Source organism: Gopherus evgoodei, chromosome 3, assembly GCF_007399415.2.
Source record: "Gopherus evgoodei ecotype Sinaloan lineage chromosome 3, rGopEvg1_v1.p, whole genome shotgun sequence".
Lineage (NCBI taxonomy): Eukaryota > Metazoa > Chordata > Testudines > Testudinidae > Gopherus > Gopherus evgoodei.
In genome coordinates this window covers 78804156-78820842 of record NC_044324.1, presented here as the reverse complement: position 1 = coordinate 78820842, position 16687 = coordinate 78804156, and the positions used below count along the sequence as shown (strand labels likewise).

The following is a 16687-nucleotide window of genomic DNA, read 5'->3' as shown; positions in this document are numbered from 1 at the left end:
ATGTTACAGTATTGTGGTGTTTCTGATGTTAGGTTGTAAATGGAAAAACCCGCAATTAAAAAATAAAAATAAAATAAAAGATGAATGTTTATCCAATAAACACCAGAAACACACCAAAAATGGTTATTTGTATCTATAGGCTTGTCTACATGGAGCAGTAATGCAGACTTTGGGGGTGTGATTTTTAAAGTGTACTAAAGCAGCAGTTCTCAAACTGGGGGTTGGGACCCCAAAGTGAGTCGCAACCTCGTGTTAATGGGGTCACCAGGGCTGGCTAGGGCCCAGGGTCAAAGCCTGAGCCCTAACAACCGGGTCAAAGCCAGAGCCCGAGGGCTTCCACCCAGGGTGGGTGGGACTCAAGTTACAGGCACCCTGCCTGGAGTTGAAGCCCTTGGGCTTCGACTTTGGCCCCCCTGCCTAGGCCAGTGGGGCTCGGGCTTTGGCTTTGACAGTCCGCCTTCCCCTCCTCAACCTGAGGCAGAGCTTGAGTAGGCTCAGGCTTTGATCACCCCTGCTGGGGTCATGTCATGAATTTTGTTGTCAGAAGTGGGTCGCGGCGCACATTAATTTGTTCATGTAGACTTTGCTGGTACACACTAAAGGTTCCCTAGTGTGCTTTAAGATAGTGCTGTTTGAAACAGTATTACATTAAAGTGCACTAGGGAACGTTACAAACAGATTACTCACTACAATATATACAGAGAGAGAGCCCTGAAAAACTCCAATTTTTGGACATCTACATACAACTAAAAAATTTCTGAAAGTAAACCTTAAAAAACAGAAGCCCTAAATGTTGGGACTTTGCCATTTGGTGGAATTTTTTCAAAAAAGCTTAGTTCACTTAGCATACTTAGAGCATTTAACATGCTTTTGGGTGCTATAAAATACAGATTATTGTTATTGGTTAGCTTTTGTTTTTACTTGCAGTTTTTCTCCTGAATAATGATTTTGGTAAAATATCAACTTTCATTTTTTTACTTATATTTCTGTTTTATTTTAATTCCAGTGTTATAAACCAAGTTTAAGGATAAACAGCACCTGGATTTTTGTAATAGTAAGAATAAGAAGGCCTATTTCAGGATGTTATTTGCTGGTAGTTTGTATGAATGTGCTGATTGCTTGCTAGGACAGTCTCTCTCTCTCTCTCTCTCTCTCTCTCTCCTGGGGAGAGAACAGTGTGAAGCAGAACCTGAATAAATGTTGATAATACTATTCTGTCCTTTCAAGAGTGATAAGTAGGTGGGCAAACATAGATAGAGCTGTGATCCAGCACTTCGCATTAGGCATGAGTAGGGATATGACTTTGTCACAGTGTTGGTCACCACTGTTACCAGAACCTGTGAATTTTGCTGTTGATTTCAACTCAACTGTGAAAACAGTGAGCATGTCTTAATTAACAGGAAACAATCATGACTTTTACACAGTGTCAGCGGAAGTGAAAAAGTTAAAATGCAAACCTTTGAATAACGGTAAATAGTCGACAACAGCAACAAAATATGAGTAAAAATTGGCAAAGTGCTAAGCAACGAACGCAACAATATTCTCAAACATTTAATGAAAACAAAGGAAAGTTACTTTGTATGTAGTGCAGCATACATGTTGATTTTACCAGAAACACTAGCTGTGACAAGTATCTGGAAAGTGCAACACATAAGTACCAAAAGGAGGAATTACAAGTGGAGGAAAACAGACATCTGAAACATCAGAAAACAGCTGTTTACTGATCGAAGAGCAGCTTTACAGGAGATATGAAGCTTTCACAGTAACAGAAGCCTTTTCTGCCTCTTGCATACTCTTGATCTTTCAAACTCAGAGGGTTTTTAGAATGCAATCTGGAACACACATTGGAGTTATACCTAGTGCAGACCAGTTTAGGAAGTTTTACTTACCCAAATATTTTGAATATGACATTCAATAATTGGAGAGACAAGGTGGGTGAGGACTAAGTTACTGGACTAACTTCTCTCGTCTCTCTCACCAATAGAAGTTAGTCCAATAAAAGATAACTTCTTTTGGTGAGAAAGACGAGAGAAGTTAGTCCAGTAAAATATACTACCTCATTCATTTTATCTTTCTAATATCCTGGGACTAACATCCCAAAACTGCATACATTCAAGATTTAAAAGAAAAATTGCATGGCTTTGAAGGAATCAGCATGGTAGCAGATGAAGCTATTGATGCTGAAGACATATATGTACTCAATATTCTCGCCATCCTTGGCCCAACAAGCAGTGACAACAAAGCTACTTCAGCTCCATGTGAACAAAACAAGCTGGAAGTATTTTTGTTGAGTTATGAGGTTTTGGAAGCAGTTAATTTAAAACAGTAAGCTAGGCAATAAGGGAAACTGTTGAGAAATTCATACCACCATTTGATTGCGTGACAGATAACGGCACCTACATGGTGAAAGCTTGGGATTGAGGTTTGAAACCATTATTTTTAAATGCAGTACACCTGACGTGCATGGTGCCTTTGCTTAAACTTGTTGGTGATTTGTGGATGAAAATACTTCTAAAAGTAAATGCATTTGTTGTGGCTCTAAAACAGGCTTTGACTGCCTGCCCTGCAATGAAAGCACAGTTTTGTATGTTTCTAATTGAAAAAGGGAAAAGTCCTTGCATCCTACCAGTCCTTGTAATAATCAGATGGAATAGCTGGTTTAGAGCACCTCTTTATCATCTTGATATGCTAAGGATTACATTTCATTTTTTAGAAAGGGGAATGATCATCATAGTTTTAATGTGTTGCAGAGGTTAATCTCTGCCAATCTGCATAAGTTAGACACTCTGGAAGAATTAGAGGCTCTAAAGGATCTTGTACCACAGATCATGAATACTTTCACGGTTTATGAAGAACCCACAGTTCAGGTTCATTAAGTGAAAAATGACTGTGATCTTGTGCTGTGAGCTGAGAGCTCTGTTGAAATTTACCAACATCCAACGACCAAAAATTGCACCTCTAGAAAGCACAATAAAAAATAAGTCATACATAGAATCTGACTCAACCTCCCACTTTTGCCAACCTGCTGCTACTTTTTTCAGTGCTGCTTAACTGTAGCCTCTGCAATGCTGCACTGTCTTATAGTAGTTATCCTCATTTAGTTTTCTTCTGATTTTTAATTTTGAATTTTTGCTATTCTACAGAGCTACAGTCCATACTTGTTTTAATAAAGTAATGATTATCTGTTTTTGTCCTGTTCTCTCTGACTTATGCGCTCTTGTTTTTTTGGTTTTTAGGATAATCTTTTTGAATGGCATTTTACTGTTAGAGGCCCTCCAGATTCGGATTTTGATGGAGGAATTTATCATGGACGAATAGTACTGCCACCAGAGTATCCCATGAAACCCCCAAGCATCATTCTGTTAACAGTAAGTGTATTTAGCAGTCATCCTTTTTATATGGTCATTTCAACTAGAGTAACCTTAAAAGACATTAACAAATCATTTTTGGCAATATGAGAGAGACTTTACCTAGAGAAAAGTGCAGAATTGTGGCTTTTTGTTTTTGTTTATCCACTTGTGTACAGGTAAATGAGACTAAATGAAAAATTTGAAGACTATTTATGCAAGATTACATGCATTATGGAAAAAACCCTGTTGGATGAACTGAACTTAGTGCTTTGACCACTGAAAGAGGAGGGAAAATAGTTCCTCTACTGCGGCGATAGGAGGCATAATGCCATGCCATTTGATTCACTTTGGAATAGTGATGTAGGCAGAGACAGTTACCTGTGTTTCTTGCTGAAATGTTATTTATAGTAACTGTAATGAAATATCTGTTTATTAAAACACTTCAAGTTCTTATTCCAAGGCCAGAGAAACAATGAGAAATAGGGAGTGAGCAAAGAAACTGAGCAACCTCGTCTTGAGAGAGGTTTACTATCCACTTTCAATTGACATCAACAAGAGCTGCATGTGCCCAGCACCTTGCCTCAAATTTGTGTCAGGAGAATTTTATTTAGTAAATAATTCAGTGTGTGTGTGTTTGTTTATATATATATAAAAATAAAAAAAAAAAGGAAAAAATGTGATCATGTAATTAAAGACTGTATCATAATTAAATTATATACAGTGGAGCCATATTGACCCCTCTACTTGGGTTGTCAGCAGGGTTTTGGACTTTTAGATCTACAGTACAAATCTCTACCACTTGAGTTAATGGAGTAACTGGTAGTAGTAGTAGTAGGCTGTTATCCTCTATGTGGACCAGCTACTAGAAGGGGATGAGACGCATGCTTTTCTAGTAGGTTTCACAGCTGTTTGTTGACAGCAGAGGAATGTTAGATGCTCAGGATTCCCGAGTTCAATTCCAGGTTCGGAAAGGGAGCTTGTTACAGTGATTATGGACCCTTCTGTTCCTGTGCCCTCAGCTTGTTCCTGTCCTCCTCTGTTCCTGTATACCCCTGGTTCCTGCCCCTTCAGCCTCTGCTTCTATTCATCCCCACTCCCTGGGTCCTTCCCTCTTCCTCTGCTCTCCTCTGCCTTCTGGCTCCTGCAACCTCTTCACCTACTCTGCATTCCAGTTTGCTGCTCATCCTTTACACTGGCTGTGTGTCAGACAGGAAGCATAGATAGTGCAGGAAGGACAGTTTCACTGCTCTCAGTCCTGTGCCCCGTACCACAGCGAACCCCAGCAGCTGGGAGGAGTAATTGCAGGGAAGATCCTGCTGAGTCCTTGGAACCCTGGGCTGAAGCATGCCCAGTGCAGTTGAAATCATCAGAAAATTTATCTGCTACACTCTGTCAAGCCTCTAGTAAGCACGTGCAAACTGAGATTTTTCAAAGAGTTATAAATTGGTCAAATTTGGATAATTTTCACTGGGATGGCAAAAAGCACTTTCCTGGTGTCAAATTTTAAGTCCCGCCAAAGCAGAGAGGTGCTAGAGTTTCTGAACTGAAGATTTGTTTAAAAAAAAAATAAAAATTAACGAGCAAAACAATTTATTTTTTCCTAATCTCATTCTTGGAAACCGCTGAACTGTTTTAGCTGAAACTTCCCCTCCAAATCAGCCTCATGTGAATACCCAACATGGATTTGGCAAATGTTTGGCTAAGTCATAAGCAACTGAAAACAGGGTCTTATGATTGAAAATATCAGGCAACCTTAACTATAGGTGGTGCTACCAACTCTGCCTGTATATATAACAAGAGCTAACCTTTTACCTTTTGCAACACTTAAAATATGTTTTGGCAAAAACCTGACAGCATCATAGTGGCCTTAACTTCTAAATTCTTGTTTATGATTCAAAAAATTGATTATGATCACCCATTATTAATCAATTCCAGTAAATTGTCTATAGTATTCTTGGCTTTTAAATCATTGAAATTATTCTCATTTGTCATATGAAATGTTGCAGATCTTAAAAGTAGAATACAGAACTCACTTTTGGAAGATTTCTTGTTTCTTATGTTTAAAGGATACCTTACGATAGAAATGGGAGATTGTCTTCAGTGCTTTGTGCAGACATCAGCAAGGGTGGCTTCAACAAATCTCATCTGGCTTTATATTGGTATCCTTTTGTTCAGTTGTTATATGATGTTTGCAAACAGATTTACTTGAAAAGATTTTTACCGCTTAGCTTTTTTGGTAGAAGCTAGTTTAACAAGGAATATTTGGGTTGAAGAATGTCTTTTTTTTTTGTTTTTCTTCCCTGACTCCCTTCCCTGAAGGCCAATGGCAGGTTTGAAGTAGGGAAGAAAATTTGTTTAAGCATCTCAGGACATCACCCTGAAACGTGGCAACCTTCATGGAGTAGTGAGTATTACTTAACATTCAATGTAATTCTTCTTCAGCAAAACATTGATGGACACCAACAAAACTAGTTTTCAGAATTGTATTAGAATTATATGTGGAGACAGTGGATAAGGAAAAGTTATTTACTTATTCCCATAATACAAGAACTAGGGGTCACCAAATGAAATTAATAGGCAGCAGGTTTAAAACAAATAAAAGGAAGTTCCTCTTCATGCAGCACACAGTCAACTTGTGGAACTCCTTGCCTGAGGAGGTTGTGAAGGCTAGGACTATAACAGCATTTAAAAGAGAACTGGATAAATTCATGGTGGTTAAGTCCATAAATGGCTATTAGCCAGGACTGGTAAGGAATGCTGTCGCTAGCCTCTGTTTGTCAGAGGATGGAGATGGATGGCAGGAGAGAGATCACTTGATCTTTGCCTGTTAGGTTCACTTCCTCTGGGGCACCTGGCATTGGCCACTGTCAGTAGACAGGATACTGGGCTAGATGGACCTTTGGTCTGACCCGGTACGGCTGTTCCTATGTTCTTATATTCTTTGTGAAATTATCCATTATTTTATCTCCGTTTTATACTGTGCTCATCAGCATATCATTTAAGCACATTGCTTGATATATGGGCCAATCTCTGATGACATGCAGAAGAACTTCTACTTACTCCCCTGATCTCAAGGAGACACTGGAAATAACATTGTTTCCACTTCAAAGAGTCCTGTAGTACCTTATAGACTAACAGAAGTATTGGAGCATGAGCTTCTGTCCCTTATAGAGAAATAAGTAGAATGGAGGGAAGAGACACATAGTTTTAGTTTTGTCTTTTTTTCCTGGATAAGTTGATAACTAAACTTTGAATTTAATTCATTTCTATTAAGCTCACTTAGTTTCTTTGTAAACAAATCTTAATTGAATTGACAATGGCATCAATATCTTATTATGGTATCTATTGATCACAGGACTAAAAAAAATAAATATTCCAAGACAATACCATATTTGCTGAATGCCAACTAATTGTATGTTTCTCCAGGGGTAAGGTAAAGGGTAAGTAGGAGTCTTGGCTGGTGCTGTGAGCACTTCCTCTCCTGTTCGAATCTAATTTAACCATTCATGCCACTTTCTATTCAGGTTAGCAGCGCTGGTCTTTAGGGTCTGAAAACTCCAAAGCTGTGCCCCAACTCCATTTTTGGACCCACATACATGTCCATATTAAAATCCATTATTAATCAGAATAGGAAAAATAGCGCCTGAATTTGTGGAGGTCGCCTTGGTGTAAATTAATCACTAGGGTTGAAATATGTCACCATAATTTTCCATAAACAACATGGGTTAGTCACAGTTTCCACCACAGTTGTCTGGAACTAGCTGTTGGGACCTATGTAGCCCATAATCATAAGTCCCATGGGTTTTTTTTGTGGATGCCAGGACAATGGCTACCACTGACACTAGGCTGCCTTGAGTTCTGCAGATTAAATGGTTCCTCTGCTGAGTTGCAAGCAGCCAAACCAAAGCAGACAGAAGTAGGAAGGCTGTCTCCCCTCAACCTGACCAGCAACTGCGGCATACTGGAAGGTGGAACCTGGCCTCCCACCCACCCTCAGCAGCACCCTTCCTCAGTCATGTGAAAAGAGTGGGAAAACAAGAAGCACCATAGAAGAAATCGTCTCATAGGGAGAGAGTAAAGGGGGCTGATCTCAAGGGAGAAAAAAGATAGGGTACCCGGGAAGGGTAAGGGTAAGGTGGTATGTTTGAGATCAGTGAAGGGATGTGAATTGATGTGAGAGGGAGGTATAGGGAGGACTTGGAAGATACAGATGGGCTCAATGGGGTGGGAGATCAAGAGATGTATGGTGAACTATTGATATTTATTTGCCCCGGGTAAACAAGCAAGTAGAATTTTACAAGACTGCGTATATAAAACATTTTGAGTGTTGTTTTAAATTTATAGTTATGAAAAATGCTTTGAATCCTATTTTACTTCCTAGTCTGGTCACTTTAAGTTTTCATTCTGAATCAGCTTGAATAGCAATCTAGGTTGTATATATTAGGAAAAACTATGTCACTAGGAGGGTGGTGAAGCACTGGAATGGGTTACCTAGGGAGGTGATGGAATCTCCATCCTTAGAGGTTTTTAAGGCCCAGCTTGACAAAGCCCTGTCTGGGATGATTTAGTTGGGATTGGTCCTGCTTTGAGCAGGGGTTCGACTAGATGACCTCCTGAGGTCTCTTCGAACCCTAATCTTCTCTGATTCTACAAGTAGTGTGTGGTCAACTGAGTAACATGGTTTGTAATTCTGACATGGCACTCTGTACTAAATGAACACTATAAGGAGAGGGGAGGCTCCAAGACCCTGAGTTTAAAATGGCTGAATGGTTTTTGCTTTTTGTAAGTCTCACTGCACTATACTAGTTATACCTTTCCCTGAAGTGGGAAGAGGAGGAGTCATGCAGCAGGATGCATTGCAGAAGGCCCCATCTTTTTATGTCCCCCTCCGCCCCATCTGTCACTGTTTAACAATATAGCATAAAAACAATCATTTGTCCCTACCCTGGCTATAAATTGCACACTTAAATATACTGAAAGGATTAAATTCTATGACCAGAGTATTGTAGAAAACCAGGGCTCATGGAATTGTGCATAAATCAGCATGTTCTGCCGAAGCAGAATTACAGCTATGAACATTTTGAGGCTGCAGAATCTCAGGGGTCCTATTAGCAGAACAATTTTTCAGTCTCTGCTTAATAGCTTTTAAACTTTTTTCAACAATTGTTGAGGGCTTTTGTGGGCAGTATATATGCTGCTGTGGTATTTATTATCTGTGGGTTTGTATGTTAATTTTCTTAGGTATTATCCAACTGGGTAACACTTCTGTAATTGCCTATTTATTTAATTACTGTTATGGTGCCTTAAATTTTCATATAGGCATTGTTTTATTATATATAATAAACAATTGTAATAAATCAAAAGAAGAAACATGTACACGACAGGTATGTTATGTTCATGCAGACACACAGAAAAACTAGTCCTTGTCCCGATGTGCTGACAATCTAAGGCCCAAATTTAGCAAATAACTGTACGTAGGCCATGCCAATTTAATCTCCTTATTATGGTCCTTTTCCACCCTATTTCCTCCCTCCTTGTTTTGAACTCAACTGTTCATTTTGATCCATTAATTATATGGGCCTTAGCCTTCCTTTTCAATCTTTATCCTCTGCCCCCTTCCATCAGCCATCACTTCACCATCTCCCCTTACATAATCCTTCCATCTGTGACTCCTTGCCATAAAATCAAAGATATTTTTCTTGTGTTCTCCTTATTTTTTGTACACTATTTTTGTTGGTTTGGGTGTGATTACAAGAAATTCTTTTCACACAGAATGGAATCTTTATAGGCAAAACTCATTACTTTTTTTTTTCTCCACAAAGTCTAAACTCAATTAAATAACAATTCTGGGAAAAACTTAATTTGAATCTTTATTTTTTTTCCTATTTCAGTAAGAACAGCTTTACTAGCCATTATTGGTTTTATGCCAACCAAAGGAGAGGGAGCCATAGGATCCTTAGACTACACACCTGAGGAAAGAAGAGCACTTGCCAAGAAGTAAGTCTTATTTTTTTAACATCTCCAACACTTTTTAGAAATCATAGATCTGAAGGAAAGAGGATTCCCTTTCCTCTGATCTGGATAATCACTTCTAGGATTGTCAGTCAATTGGAAATAAGCAACTGTATATCAGGATTATTATTGTTAATGTATTTCTTCAATGCGAACAGTATGCTTGTATCAATGTGACTACATTTCTGGTCTTGTTTCTTTGCCAAGCTTGTTTTGCCTTCAACATCAGTTCCCTTTACAATTTTTGTATCTGCGAAGACTTTCTTTCTGCACACCTTATCATGTAACATCTATGAGAAAATGGTAGGAGTGCTAATACCATCTGTACATTTGTCACTGCAGCCCAACAGAATGTTTTGCCAAACCGATTTCTTCTTAATAAAAAGAGAAGTAAAATGAAAGAGGGTTTTCAGGACCAGTGACTGGTCTCAGAGGTCTAATTGCAGAATTAAGGAAGTGGATCAATGGACCTTCATTTTGCATATCAAGGCAAGATTCCTTGCTCACTCTTAGAGCTTCTTAACTGGACCCTTTTGAAATTCCAGTTCCAATGAAGGGAAAATCTAAATTGTCTTATTACCTCAAAGGTGAAATGGTTCTGTGAAGTCACTATCTATCTTTGTGTCATAGTAGGACTTGAATAATAAATATAGCTCTTAGAAACAGGTAATAATATAAATTTGTTGGTGACAAGTTTTCTCCTTAGCAGCAGTGTCTCTTAAACAACAACCCCTTATTCTCTTCCATGCCTTGCCATTCAGAAGTTTTAGTCGGGCATATCCAGCCAAAAGACCAAACATTGCAATTGAAGGTTGATGTGAATTTCCATTTCTAGAAGGAGTGAAGACAAAATATGTGTTTTACCTAACACTGAAAAAAATGTTTCAGCTACTGTTCAGAAAGATGCTAAGTGCGCAAAGTCTGGAGTTGTGTGGCCCAATTGAAGGCTGATCTGTTAGTGCTCTCTAGGACTTTCTTCTGAAGGAAAACATAATCTCTAAGAAAGGTATTAGCAAAAAAAGATGCTTTAGATGTATTTGCAAAGTGCTTAACAATAGTTTATGTGTAGGTGTTTGATATCTTACATGGCTAGAACTCTATGGATGAATTTACAGGATATGCAGAACAGTATTTCTGACCAGAAATTTATTTAATGGAAGTCCTTAAAGAAAGTAGACCGTGGTCTTTTGGTATTTGGCTTCCTCAGTGTTGCAACCTTACTCTTAAATAAGACTTTCATAAATGTTATGAGTTCAGATGTCACAACACTTTGGACAGTATGGTTGAATGAACAATGTGAAATGTCCTAGATTACACCACATCTGCCTGCCCATTCCAAAGGATTGATTCAGTAGAGTAGTTTTTGAAGTAAGGACTCATCATTGGACAAAAGGCTGGTGCTTAGAGATTTATTACCTTAACACACCTGAGATGCACAGGGATCACAACAGATTCCACTTGCTAATAGTTTTGAGAGTCCATCTTGGCAGCAAGAAGGTAGTGAAGAAGTAAAGTGGGTCAGTATATCACTGCCTTGTCACGAAGGCAGCGTGGAAAGCTCAGCTTCATTTCGGAGACAGCATGTCAACAGATACAAGATTAATAAGAATGGAGAATTCTAAAGGATAGCTTGTCAAAATAAGGCAGCCAGGAACAGCAGGTCCTCTTGTGACTCAGAATCCCTGATACTAACATCTGTCATCAATCAAAGCAACTTGCTTGAGAAGCTATGTCAACCTCACTATGACTGGATCATCCATCAGATAATCTATCATATAGATTTGGGAGCACAGTTAGTAAAATGTTCAGCCAATTGGTGTGTAGGGGACAGTCTGGATCTGTTTACCTTTTATTTCAACAAGGATGTTGAATGTTGTGGCATCTGATACTCTGTTGCATTAAAGAAATACCCACTTTGCCTCTCTTCAGACCGTTCTAAACAGATGCTTAGATGATCCTCCTTGTCTATTGCACTGATCTTCCTTGTCTATTCCTCCGATCATATCGCCCTCAATCTTTTTGAATCCTTTAACAGCCTTCCTCATTACTACCACATCAGATTCAAGATTCCTTTTCTAACCTTCAGGACCCTTAACAAATCTTATTTATCTGTCTTTTCTCTTACTACATTGCTCCCTACTCTGTCAGTGATGCTAACCTGGATTCTGCACACACCCTGTCTCTGTTTGGGGTGCAATTCAGACCAATGACAGTTTGTCACTGCCTGCTCTGTAGCCTTGGGTGCCTTAAATGCTCTGCTGCTGTGATTCACAGCTCAGGCACCAACTGCCAGCAGACGAGCATGCAGCCCTGGTTCAGCACTCTGACCCCAGCAGTCTGCCTACAACACAACAGCCCCACCTTGGTCTCCACCAGCCTAGGTTTCTACTTGCAGGGTGACCCCCAGTACTCTCTCAGTCCCAAATTTCCCCAAAACCATCGGTCCTGAAATGGGCAGCTCTCCTGGAACATTCAGAGGAGTAATATGGTCCTCTGGTTCTTTAAAGAGACAAAAAAGCATAGCAACTTGTTGCCTTAACTGGAGTTAATGGTCACTTCAATTCAAACACAGCACTGGCTTGGTTTAGATTAAAAGTAAAACAAGTTTATTAACAAAAAGAGAGGTTCTAAGTGAGTTCAAGTACAAGGGATAAAGACAAAATGGTTACAAGCAAATGAAAGTAAAGTACTCTCTAGTGGCTAAGACTTAATTCAATAAACTGTTGCCTTGGTTCAAGGTGGATTTCTTACAATCTTTTCTTTCCTGCCGTGACTGTCTTTTTCTCAGTCAGGACCTTCCACAGAAGTACAAGGTGCTGGTTTCCCTTGTCATCTTAGATGAAAGATCTTTGCCTAAGCAGGTTTTTCACCTATTTTCAGCACCCAGAGATTTCAGCCACCTTGGCTGAATGACCCTTCTTTCTCAGCTTGCAAGAGCTGTGTCCTCTTATGTCTGTCCAGTGATGGATGCCAAGATGGCATCTTCTCTCTCCTTATGTCTTCCCAAACTCACTGTTTCATCCCCGACTCAGTATGGCCTTATGCTGTTCTTCCTTTCCTATGGACTTCCTGTTCCATTGCTGAGTTGTATGTAAATGGGGCTTTCATTGATTTTGCTTAATTTTATTGGAGACAGGTAGATAGCCTTCTCTCCTGTGTGTGGGAGAAAACCTGTTTCTCTTCCTTTAGTCAGACTTTAAACCATAATATTAGTGAGTATCCATGTTTCCTACTATAATGTTAATACATACGTTTCACAGTGATATTAATCACCAGCATGCCATTAGCTTTCATAAAAGACCTTGCTTGATACACTTTCTTATAATACAGTAATATTTAAGGTTAAGATTTTATCATGGTTATTTTTGGTAAAAGTCAGGGACAGGTTATGGGGCCATAAACAAAAATTCACAGAAGACTGCGAGCTGTCCCTGACTTTTACTAAAAATAATTGAGACAAAATGGGGGATGAGAGACTAAACCTGGCTGTCGGAGGTGAAATTGGGGAGGGGGTCCAGCACCTGCCACCGCTGTGGCAGCTCAGAGCTGCGGGGCCGGTGGCAGGGAGCTGTGGGGGCCCCTGCTGCCCGAGTCCCCCCACTGCCAGTGGTGGCTCAGTGCTCCGCCCTTGGTCATCTGTAGTGGCTGTGAGTTGCGAAGCTGGCAGCTTGGAGCTCCGGGTCCCTCCACTGCCTACAGCAGCCAAGAGCTGCAGCAGACCCTTACTGCCTGTGGTGGCTCAGGGCTTTAGGGCCTTCTCTGGCTAACAGCTCTTGCCTCACTGCCCTGGGGCTGAAGTAGAAAGTGTCACGGAGGTCTCTGGAAGTCATGGAATCTGTGACGTCAGTGACCTCCATTATATAATCTTACTGTTAGTAATATTGCATACAATCAATTGATTATATTATTTATCATTTGAAGTTCGGTCCCCTGTTTTTATAGTTCAGAGGCTGTCTCATCCACTCACTAGCTTGATGGCTTTGTTTGCCTTTTATGTAAATATGCCTTCATTGTCTCTGTCTGATGATGAGGCTGGTCAGACAATTACACATTCCTTTGTCTAGGGCACAGTGGGATTATGTATTGCTTGTCAAACAAATTTTAAAACATAATTCTAGCATGTATCCATAACTTTGTGCACACCCCATACATACATCATGCTAGAATATTAATGATCAGTGAGTTACTCATTTTCCATTGATCTCTTACATAATTCCTTCTAGATACAGATGACAACAGCAGAGTGTGAGGTGTAATGAATATGTCAGGCCTGGTAGGAATTGCTGAAACAGAGTAGGGAACCCCCAGTGGGCCTTGGTATTACACCCCTATGTTTATTTTTCAAGGAGCCTTGACTTTGCTCCTTCTATCATGGCATCCTCTACACACAGAACACATTACTTCATCTGATTAAAAAGGTCACTACATTCTCCATTAAGTCCTTCCTCAAGACTCAGTTCTGCAATGATGTCTGCAATAAATTAGCAAGTTAATTATGATTAGGTAATTAGGTAGTTGGAGATAGTATATTTGCACTTTGTTTATATTCCTCTTTTCCTCCCTTCGTGTGTTGCTTTTCTCCTTAGATTGTAGCTTTTTTAGGTGTGTATTGTGTCTAGCATATTGTGGGTGCCACCAAACTACAAATACTAAGTTTTCTCTGCTTTATGCCTCTTTTCCCCCTGATGGTTTGCATTGGTAGGAATAAGAAATTAGCTGACCTTTTCCATCTCTAGATTCTGTGAGAGCCCAGTGATTTTAATTGCTGTTGCTGGCCAGAAGGTTTTTGCACCCGCTTCACTGTTTAGCCCCATTGTACAAACTTCTGGTTCTTAATCTTCTTTTGCAAAGTACTTGTACTCCAGAAATAAGAATGTCTTTTGCTATTGTCTTGCCTTCTGAGGAAAGAGCATTTAGAAAAGTGTTATCCACAATGATCTGCACCAGCATTTACTCCAAATGCTTTATCTGGGACTCATTATAGAGAGTATCATATTTTTTGCCTGCACATTGTATAAGTCCAGGAATGTTTGTCAAAGAAAATACCTGATTTTGATAGTGTTATATTTCTGTCAGCATCATGTGGACAAAGCATGGGTTCGTCCATTATTCATTCTTTACAGTCATGGTTTAGATTAGATCACAGGCTAAATTGCAGGATAGGGAAAAGAGATGGCTGGAGTTAATATAAGATACAAGAGGATAAGTACCAAGAACTTACCTATGGGTGTGGGTGGCTGTGGTGGGGGGAGGTGGGAGAGAGACGTGTATAACAGACACTGTCTATAGCAGGGGTCGGCAACCTTTCAGAAATGGTGTGCTGAGTTTTCATTTATTCACTCGAATTTAAGGTTTCGCCTACAGGCAATACATTTTAACATTTTTAGAAGATCTCTTTCTATAAGTCTATAATATATAACTAAATGATTGTTGTATGTAAAGTAAATAAGGTATTTAAAATGTTTAAGAAGCTTTATTTAAAATTAAATTAAAATGCAGAGGCCCCCGGACAGGTGGCCACGACGTGGGCAGTGTGAGTGCCACTGAAAATCAGTTTGTGTGCCACCTTTGGCACCTGTGCCATAGGTTTCCTATCCCTGGTCTTTAGTATGATAGAATCATAGAAATGTATATCTGCAAATGAAATTGAGCGGTCATCTAGTCCATCCTCCAGCACTGAGACAGGACAGAGTATAGCTAGACCATTACTGACAAGTGTTTTCTAACCTGTTGTTAAAATCCTCCAATGTGGGGTGTTCCACAGCTTCTCTTGATAACCTGTTATGATACTTAACTATACTTGTAGTTAAAAGTTTTTCTTAATACCTAACCTAAATTTCCCTGTTACAAATGAAGCCCATTACTACTTGTCCTACCTTCTGTGGACATAGAGAACAATTGATCACTATCTTCTATACAACAGCCTTTAGTATATGTGAAAACTGTTATCAGGCTCACCATCTCCCAAGTCATCTTTTCTCAAGACTAAACATGCCCAGTTTTTTTTAACTTTTCCTCATGGGTCAGGTTTTCTGAACTTTTGTCATTTTTGTTGTTCTCATCTGGACTCTGTCCAATTTGTCCACATTTTTCATGAAGTGTGACACCTAGAATTAGAGACAGCACCAGCTGGAGTACTCACCAGTGTTGAGTAGAGAACAGCTGAACAGTTCTCTCTTGTGTCTTGCATACAACACTCTTGTTAATACATCCCAGAATGATTTTTCTCAATTGCATCATATTGTTATCTTACAATGAATCCCAGTATCAGAGGGGAAGCCGTGTTAGTCTGGATCTGTAAAAGTAGCAGAGAGTCCTGTGGCACCTTATAGACTAACAGACGTATTGGAGCATAAGCTTTCGTGGGTGAATACCCACTTCGTCGGATGCATGCAGTGGAAATTTCCAGAGGCAGGTATAAATATGCAAGCAAGAATCAGGCTAGAGATAATGAGGTCAGTTCAATCAAGGAGGATGAGGCCCTCTTCTAGCAGTTGAGGTGTGAACACCAAGGGAGGAGAAACTGCTTTTGTAGTTAGCTAGCCATTCACAGTCTTTGTTTAATCCTGAGTTGATGGTGTCAAATTTGCAGATGAACTGAAGCTCAGCAGTTTCTCTTTGGAGTCTGGTCCTGAAGTTTTTTTCCTGCAGGATGCTTCCATTATGCAAGCCATTCTGCAGGAAAAAAACTTCAGGACCAGACTCCAAAGAGAAACTGCTGAGCTTCAGTTCATCTGCAAATTTGACACCATCAGTTCAGGATTAAACAAAGACTGTTTCCAAGTTTATGAAAATACTGAATAGTACTGGACCCAGGCAGACTCCCCTGTGGGACTAGATGCATCCTCCCAGTTAGACAAAAAAATATTGACTGCTGATCTTTGAGTATGGTTTTTCAACCAGTAGCACATCCACTTTATAATTACTTCGTTTAGACTGTTTCCCTATGAAAATGTAATGTGGGACTGTATCAAAAACTTTACTAAAATCATAACATGTCAGGTCTACAGCTTCCCCCTATGCACTAGGGACAAATAACCCTGTCAAAGAAGGCAATTAGGTTGGTCTGGCATAATTTTTTCCTTGACAAATCAGTGTTGGCTATTCTTATTACACTATTATCCTTTAGGTACTTACAAATTGTTTAATTATTTACTCTTATCCTTTCAGGCCAGAAGGGATCATCATGATCTGTAGTCTGACCACTGGCACATTGCAGACTACAGAAACTCGCCCACCCACTCCTGTAATAGATCTATCACCTCTGGCTGAGTTATTGAACAATTCAAATCATGATTTAAAAACTTCAGGTTACAGAGAATCCA

The 16687-nt window shown here is 39.6% G+C and overlaps 1 protein-coding gene across 3 annotated transcripts in view; it reads left to right on the top strand.

Moving 5' to 3' along the window:
• The window catches only part of UBE2J1 (ubiquitin conjugating enzyme E2 J1), a 62574-nt gene that overhangs the window by 22889 nt on the left and 22998 nt on the right, over positions 1–16687 (top strand). For all 3 annotated transcript variants that reach the window (XR_003999537.1, XM_030555932.1, XM_030555933.1), the window contains exons 3-5: positions 3237–3368; positions 5670–5754; positions 9242–9347. Coding sequence is in view for 2 of the 3 variants with exons in the window: in XM_030555932.1 (XP_030411792.1) it covers positions 3237–3368; positions 5670–5754; positions 9242–9347 (323 nt within the window). In the remaining variant the exon portion in view is untranslated. The remainder of the gene's footprint in view (positions 1–3236; positions 3369–5669; positions 5755–9241; positions 9348–16687) is intronic.